The sequence below is a fragment of the Quercus lobata genome, chromosome 5 (genome assembly GCF_001633185.2).
Source record: "Quercus lobata isolate SW786 chromosome 5, ValleyOak3.0 Primary Assembly, whole genome shotgun sequence".
Taxonomy (NCBI): domain Eukaryota; kingdom Viridiplantae; phylum Streptophyta; class Magnoliopsida; order Fagales; family Fagaceae; genus Quercus; species Quercus lobata.
The window spans coordinates 89,389,751-89,398,461 of NC_044908.1; the positions used below are offsets into that span (position 1 = coordinate 89,389,751).

At 44.2% G+C, this 8,711-nt stretch overlaps 1 protein-coding gene across 1 annotated transcript; it reads right to left on the minus strand.

The window, feature by feature from the left end:
• LOC115991446 lies at positions 1-1,806 on the minus strand. The gene is made up of 2 exons (XM_031115136.1): positions 963-1,806; positions 1-440 (listed from the first exon to the last, which is right to left on the minus strand). The coding sequence occupies exons 1-2, from the start codon at positions 1,804-1,806 to the stop codon at positions 1-3; spliced, it is 1,284 nt and encodes a 427-aa protein (XP_030970996.1).
• Positions 1,807-8,711: the final 6,905 nt, after the last annotated feature.

An 8,711-nucleotide genomic window follows, 5' to 3' on the forward strand; every position in this document is an offset into this window, starting at 1 on the left:
CTACCTTGTCCCGTATACCAAGGAAAAGAGTGAAAATCCTGTGGCAGACTTTGGTGATTTTCTGTAAGCCCAAAGGGCATCTGGTAGGTGCATTGTCCATCCTTTTATGTACTTTTGGCTCATTTTACTAATGATCTTTATGAGAACCTTGTTTGTTGCCTCTGCTTGCCCATTTCCTTGAGGGTAATAAGGCGATGAACGATTGTGCTTGACTTGGTAGAACTCCAGCATTTTCCTTACATCACTGTTGACAAACGGTGTGCCATTATCGCTGATAATCTTGTGGGGCACTCCAAACCTCACAATTATGTTTTTCTTGATGAAGTTTTCCACTGCTCCTCCTGTGGCTTTTCGGAGTGGCACTGCCTCTGCCCACTTAGTGAAGTATTCCGTAGCCACTAGTATCCATATGTATCCACGTGATGGTGGGTTAACTGGTCCTACCAAATCAAGCCCCCAAGTGTGGAAAGGCCATGGGGTGACTATGCCATGTAAGTTCTACGGGTGAGTGTGAATCAAGTTGGCTTGTACTTGGCAACTGTGGCATTTCTTCACAAATTCTGCCGTATCCTTCTTCATGGTAGGCTAGTAGTAGCCCATTTGTAGCAGGCATTTGTAAAGCTTTTTCTTCCCCTGGTGCTCCCCACACTCTCTCGAATGCACTTATTTTATTATTTCTCTTGCTTCTTCAGGGCCCAAACATCTTAAGGGGTCACCATCATACCCTTTTTTGAAAAGGACCAAGTTATGCAAAAAGTAACGCGTTGCCAACCTTTTAAGCTTGTATTTTTCATTGTGCTTTTGTGGCAGAATGCCTTCTACCAAGTATTGCATGAATAGGCTTCTCCAGTCTTCGCTGATGAACATAGCGTAACTTTCTTCTCTGTTTGCTGCGAGCTGGCAGGTCCCATATTGGGTTTGGACTCGGTTTGCGTCTTTACCCATGCTTGGCCAATAGAAACCTGCCCTTTGAAGTCTACGGTAAAGGCTGACCTCCCCGCAGGATCTGCAAGTCTTGTCATGTACTTCTTTCGTTTTTCTCTGGGCCTCCTCTTGCCCCACGCATTTGGACAAGGCCCCACCAGGCATCCTGCTGTATAGTTCTCCTCTCACCAGGGCGTAGTCTTTCAGCGCTTTCAGTTCTGCAGCACCTTCTTCTTTCATCAAGGCTTCCCTTATGGGGATCTGCCAATCCCCTTCGCACCGTTCCTCCCAGAATCTTTCCTTTAACACTTCAATAATGGACTTTTCCCTCTTGCTGACCACTACCCTGGTGTTATCCCCTTCGAACATTATTTGCGAGCCTAGTGCGGCCAATGCATCTGTGAATTGGTTTTTGTTCCTCGGAGCATGTTCTATTTCGAAGGCTAAAAATTTCTCCCCCATCTTCTGGGCCATTGCTCTGTATGGGGCTAGGCTAGGTTCTTTTAGGGAGAAGATTCCTTTGGCCTGGCAGACCACCAGGTTCGAATCACCCATCACCTTCAAGTGCTTGACTCCCATTTCAAGAGCCGTGGCCAACCCGGTTAGATAGGCTTCATATTCTGCCATGTTGTTTGAACAGGGGAATTCCAGTTTGAATGGTAGTGCTACTGCCTTATCTTCTTCATGGTACAGAATTACTCCCACTCCCTCTGATTGGGTGGTAGAAGACCCATCAAATTTCATTACCCATTGTTCTCTGACCTCTTCTGCCATGGCTACTTCCCCTGGAACTTCATTGTCCAGCAGGAATTCTTCTTCTCTTGGAAACTGTGCTAATAGATCTGCTATAGCCTGGCTTTTCAACGCTTTGGGTGCCCCCATTCTTAAGTCGTACTGTGACAATTGAAACAACCACTGGGATATTCTGTCTAAAAAGATTGGTTGCTGCAACAAAGCCTTGATGGCATGGGACTTGGTCATCAGCCATATTTCGTAGGCCAAGAAATAATGACGTTACCTTTGCGAAGCATACACAATAGCCAAACATGCCCTTTCTGCCCTTGGGTAACGAGTTTTTGCATTTTTTAAGGCACGACTGATGTAGTATACTGGTCGCTCAACACCACCTCCATCCTCTTGGGCTATTAATGCGCCAATGGCATAAGAGTTGGCGGCCAAGTAGAGTAGCAATGGATTTCTGTGGACTGGGGCTTGTACTGTTGGAAGGTTCATTATGATTTGCTGTAGCCTCTTGAAGGCCGTCTGCTGCGTTTCTCCCCATTCAAAGCTTTGACCTTTCCTAAGCAATTGGTGAAAGCAGAGGTGATTGATGCCAACCTAGGGATGAATCTCCGGATATATGAGACCTTCCCTAAGAAGCTCTTTAGCTCCTTTACTATGGCCAGTGGTCTCATAGTGGCTATGGCCGTGGCTTTGGCCAGGTCCACATCTATTCCCCTGTTGTGCACTAGGAAGCCTAGGAATTTCCCAAAGGACACTCCAAATGCGCACTTGAGAGGGTTCATTCTTAGTTTGAAAGCTCTACACCTTTCGAATACCCTTTTCAACGTGTGGAAGTGCTCTTCTCTCCACCTTGATTTAACTACTATGTCATCCACGTAGTCCTCTAGTTCCTGATGCATCATGTCGTGGAATATGGCCGTCATTGCTCGTTGATAAGTTGCACCTGCTTTTTTAACCTGAAGGGCATCACAGTATAGTAGAAGTTGCCCATGGGTGTTCTAAAAGCAATTTTCTCTGCGTCCCTTAGTGCCATTCTGATCTGATTGTATCTACTGAACCCATCCATGAATGAAAACATGGCACTTCTTGCTGCTGAATCTATTAGTAAATCCATGTTTGGCAACGGGAACTCGTCCTTAGGACAGGCTTTGTTGAGATTTCTGAAATCTACACAACATCTTATCTGCCCGTTCTTCTTCTTTACTGGTACTATGTTGGATAGCCAGCGCGGGTGTTGAATAGGCTTGATGAATCCTACGGCCGGTAATTTTTGTACTTCTTTGACTATTTGCCCTTCTTCTATTTCAGTGTGAAATACCCTGGCAGGCTGGGCCACTGGTTTGGCTTATGGGTCCACATTCAACGTATGCACCACTAGCCCAGGGTCTAGCCCTAGCATTTCACTATAATCCCATGCGAAAACGTCTCTGAATTCTTTTAACAGTAGTATCAGCTCTAATTTTTCATTTTTTGTTAGACTTGCACTAATTGAGATAGGCCTTGGTTCTTATGAACCAGACCCTAGGTCAACTTCCTCCAACTCTTCTTCTGCCACAACTTGCACCTCCATTTCTGCCGTGATTTTTTCATCTTTCTCTTTATTACTTTCTTCCCCCGAACTTTCTTGTGCCATGCAACAAGCCAAACTCTTGCGTTGCCCCTCTTGGGTGGGGCCCGCTTGTATTTCACTCGTGGGCCCCGCGCACCTTCATAATTTGTACATAATCCTGCCATCAGGGTCTTGGACCCTGACACATTGGGGTGTGTCATCTGATTCTGCGGCGGGTGCTTCTTTTCTTTTCTTCTTTTGTGCTAGCAACTCCCTTAAGTTAGGCTCTGGGTCACCTTGGACATCTCACCACTTAGGCACGAAGGTACCTCGTGGCTTTGATATTGAACTTTCCCCAGACAGAGCCCATTGGTCGTAGAACATAGTTTCTACTAAATGAGCTTCCACCTATTTGAACGGCGAGGGGTTTGCTGCTATGCGTATCATCCTGCTGTTTAACCTTCTTTTACACAGTAGTGATAGGTGGACGGGACCAATCGGTGTTTGTGCAACCATGGCCTCCCCAAAAGCACATAATAGGAGACCTTCGTTTTCACCACGTGGAACCACGCTAAAGAAGCTATGGGGCCCACTTTCAACCACAACTGAATGTGGCCTGTGGTGTACTCGCCCCTTCCGCCAAACCCCATCACTTCCATTGGGCATCCCTGAATCTTTCTTTCCGAAATTCCTACTGCTTGTAAAGTGCTCAATGGAATGAGATTTACAGGAGCACCTGTACTAAGGCTCTTTTGATGGGGATTTGATTTATAGAGGCCGCCAAGTAGAGGGGCCTCGGGTGATCTGGGTATCCCACCTCCATATCCTCATTACTACAAGTGATCTCGATTGACTCCTGTAGGAGGGCTCTGTCATCTAGGATTTTCGTTGATAAGCATTCTACTCCTGCCTTGAAGGCGATGCTTACCAGAGCCTCCGTGGCTATCTTTCTTTCCTTTGCTATGAGCCCTAGCTGGTCAAACAAATTTTTGAATTTGGAGCTCCGCTGTAAAGTGGTAATTGCTACGGCAGGTAGGGCTGGATTTTCTTCTTCATCTTCCCCTGGATCTGTGCAATTCATCATCGCTGCTACACCCTTCCCTTTGTGGTTTGGGAGTGGGTTTCTTTGAACCTCCTACTGGGATAGTTCTAGAGTCTCTTCTTTGATCCTACGGTGCACCAATCTGCGGAGCACCCAACACTCTGCAGTGGGATGTTGCACGTAGTTATGCAAACGGCAGAAGCGGGGGTCCCTCTGCTCCTCTTCTGTGGGTTCTCTGGAAACTTAATTAGGCTTGAAAACTTCATCTGCTATCCACTTGTCTAGCAGCACATCTAATTCTTTTAGAGTGCATGGTATTGGTGGGGGAGTATCGTATTCCCTTTCATTAGTCTTCCTTCTCTGCTCGCCAGTGGATACTGCCATAGCTTGTGGAGCGTTTCTTTTGTCCGAACTTGGTTTTATAGACTGGGCAGTCTTTTTGGCTTTTTGCAACAACTGCGCAAACTGGGAGATTTCTAAGTTTTCTAGGACTACCCTGTACTCCCTGATCATGTTCCTCATACACATTTCCACCAGTGTTCTTTCTTCACAATGATCATAGCAATCAAGTGCTATGTCCCTGAATCTTTTGATGTATTCCATCAAATTTTCGCCATTCCTTTGCTTGGTTGCTTGCAGGGTTGCAAGCGTTACTATTTCTTCCCCGTGGAAGTACTTAGTGCAAAATACATCCACCATATTGTCCTAAGTTGGGATTGATCCTAGCTTTAGGTTGATGTACCAGGTGTATGCCCGGTCGCATAGCGACTTGGAAAATTTTCGAAGACATAAGTCTTTGTCTACGGCGTAAAGGCCAAGAGTATCAATGAACTTGCTTACATGCTCAACTACACCTCCCTTCCTGCAATCATATTGTGCAAAGGCCTTTGGCTCATACCTCTCGGGGTACGGTTTGCTGAGTACCCTTAGTGGGTAAGGAGGCCTTCGTGCATAGAATCTCTCCTTAGGTGCTCTGGCTCTCTCTTGTTCCAGGAGAGCCGCTACTTCGGCCATAGTAATGAAACGTTGTTCTGCATTCTGTGGGACACCTCCTGCTGGTGTCTCTTTTTTGTCTGCTGCATGTTCTGGGTCATGCTGGCTTCCTTTTTCCTTTGTTTTGTCTGTTTTCAGCCGACGAAGGAGAGGAACATATATCAATAATGTTAGGCTTTAAAGCCATGTTTTTTCAACCACATAACGTATTGCAAACCCCAAACAAAGACTTAAAAAAAAAAAAAGGAAAAATTGAAATATATATGATATACGGTGGTTTGGCTTAAATGGATGATGGATCGATCCACAGGCATTAGGTAAATTGGCTAGTTGTTTTCTATCTTAGGAAGCCGAGAAGGTGGGAGGGATATATATGGGTGAGGATGTATTGATTTGGCCGTTATCTCCATCTGGGAGTTATAGTGTGCGGAATGCATACCGTATGCTTATGGAAGCTGAAACTTCTGCTTTGCCGAGCTCTTCTTCTTCGATGTCCACGCATAGCATTTGGAAGAAGAATTGGAAGCTTAAAGTTCCAAATAAGGTGCGCCATTTCTTGTGGAGAGCTGCGAAAGATTCTCTTCCTACAAAGAAAAATTTAAGACTTCGGCATATTCAAATCGACGATACTTGTGATGGTTGCAGTGACCAATCGAAGTCGCTAATGCACTATTTATGGCTTTGCGATTAGGCACGGTCAGCGTGGCTGTCCAATCCAGGTTTCTTTTTCTTAACTCAGAAGAATTGTAGGTCTTTTATGGAGATTTTGGAGACTATTCAGTGCTAGGTTGGGATTTTGGTGTGCTTTGTTTGCCATGATTGCTTGGTGCTTATAGGAACGACAAGATAGAATAAGAGAATGTCAACGAACCTGGCAGCTTCATGAGGTTGGTGATAGACCTAAGGAATTGGTTCAGGAGTTCTGGGATGTCCATTATAAGGAGACACCGATCCATGCTTGTCAATCTCTAGTTCGATGGTCACCTCCTTCAGCTGCGTGTTACAAAGTCAATTTTGATGCGACAATTCTAGAAGGTACAAATCGAGTTGGGATAGGAGTGGTGTGCAGGGATTGTAAAGGTAACGTTATGGCTGCCTTAAGTCAGAAAGTGGAGCTGGTCCAGTCTGTGGAGATGGCAGAGGCGTTGGCTGCAAGAAGGGTAGTAGCGTTTGCAAGGGAACTGAGTTTTTTCGAAGTGCAAATTGAAGGTGATTGTCTTCGTGTCATACAGGCTTTGCACGATTCGGACCGCTGCTATACTTTATTTGGCCACATTATAGATGAGACTAAGAGGTTGGGAAGTCTATTGCTGCGTTGTTAGTTTCAGCATGTATGACGGGATGGGAATAGATTGGCCCATGGCCTTGCTAGATGAGCAGCTTTAGCTACAGATACTGATGTTTAGGTAGAGGATTTACCTGGTGATTTGGATGTTGTATTCCAATCAGATTTGCCTTAATTTAATATATCAGACAAAATTGGCCTTTGGCCTTTGCCCTTTTCGCACAAATTATATAGCATTTTGTCCCCTTTCCCAAATTAATTAGGGAAATGCCCCTCTTTTGAAACTCAATTTTCTCAAAATCGAGTTTTGAAAGAAAAAATTCTGGAGCCCTATAGTGGCGTTTAATGGAGCCTATAGTGATGTTTTGGAACTTGAGCTCCATGAACTCGAGTTATAGGCAAAAAAAAAAAAAAAAAAAAAAAACTTGCATGGAACTCGAGTTCATGGAACTCGAGTTCCAAAACGCCACTATAGGTCCTTAAAACGTCACTATAGAGCTTCTTAAAACGCCACTATAGGGCTTAACTCGATTTTGAGAAAATCGAGTTTCAAAAGAGGGGCATTTTCCTAATTAGTTTGGGAAAGGGGGCAAAATGCTATATAATTTGTGCGAAAAGGGCAAAGGCCAATTTTGCCCAAAATATATCACTTACTTTTTGCTCAAAAAAAGTTATTGTTGGAATTTAATTTATGTGATTGCCTTTACACCAAACTTGTTCCTGTAGATTCTTTAGTTTATAACTGTAAAGTTGTAATTTACAAATATGTGTTTTGTTGGCTTTAATTCTGTGCCAAATTTGATTGTAATTTTATTCAATCTTTTGTACTCTGTATTTATTGTGGGATTTAATTGTAAGGGTTGTGTGATAGAGAGAGAGTGTAAAGACTCAAGCAATTGAAGACTGAAGAGTTTTCGCGAATATCTCGCGACTAAGCATCCCGCAAAGTAACCAATGTGACTTGCACATGTTGGAATGCGAAAAGTCAGGACAGGATGGAGACAGCTGTGTCTCGTGAGTATCTCATGGGTAAGGCCTTCCCACGAGACACCCACGAGACATTCTGTTTTTCCAGATTGTCAATTTTGATACACACTTTCTGTGCCTACACTATTTATACCCACATTACCCACAAATGTTGAGGAGTGCTTCTAAGAGAAAACCCTAATCAAACACCTTGAAAGTTAGAGATTGTTATACCCACAATCCTCTACACAATTACTTGTGGATTTTTCTCAACTCCTACCTCTCCATTTTCATACCATTGAGAGGTTGATAGTCTAAACACTTACCACACCATGGCAGATGCAACATGGAGCTTGTTGCGGGATCCAGAGTGCTAGACAAGACACGGTTCCGAGAAGCCTTGTTAGAGTAGGAGCTTGGAGGGCTTAGGTACATCGGGTAGATTAGGCTTGGAGGGTCTCTTGCTAACCCATGTATCCCAACTGATTGTCAAGTGGATCGAGTATCGCTTGGAGGGTGGCGGAGAGGTTTTTCACCGAGTTCTTCGGTTTTCTCTTCGATAACACATCGGCGTGTTATCTTGTATTTACATCTCTCTTCCTTACTCTTTTACATTCCATTTTACTGCTGTGTTGTCTTGATTATGGATTAGAGTAGCTTATTTGTTTATCTGTGCATTTACACTATTTTGCACTTAGAACTAAGTTAGTGTAAAATCTATCGAGCCGTAACTTTAATTTAGGGGTTATAAAGTGGTGGGCTATGCTATTGGTGTTGGGCTGCTTCCTGCGGCACTAGGCCCAAGTTTTCTGGATAAGGGAGTTGGGACCGGTCCAGCTGCAGCTCAAGTTGGTCCGGCTTGTGCGCAAACTAGACCAGGTTTGCCAGAAACGTGCTTGCAGTAGGCAGAGCTGTTTCTGACAAGTTGTGGCAGACAGACATAATAATAATAAAATATCTGGCCACTCAGTGGGAAATGACCAAACTACCCTCAAACACAATTACAGCAATAATAATCACTTTTACAGAAGGAAAAGAACAGAACAAAAGTAACAAGTATTAGTATGTATGGATTAATCAGAATGTTAGAAAATCAACTAAAGTCCGGCACGCAGGAGCAAAGCCAGAGAGGAAAGAACGTTCCTTCTCAACGCAATTAATCTCTCAGGAAAAGTCCTGCCGTGGAGATTAACTGCCCTAAGGGAAAT

What these genes read in the sequence shown, in the direction of transcription:
- LOC115991446 (XM_031115136.1), bottom strand. Translation starts at nt 1,806, where the DNA reads ATGGGGGCACCCAAAGCGTTGAAAAGCCAGGCTATAGCAGATCTATTA. An exon ending in CCGTAGACTTCAAAGGGCAG is followed by an intron (nt 441 to 962) that starts GTTTCTATTGGC and finishes TTGATTTGGTAG; the next exon opens with GACCAGTTAACCCACCATCA.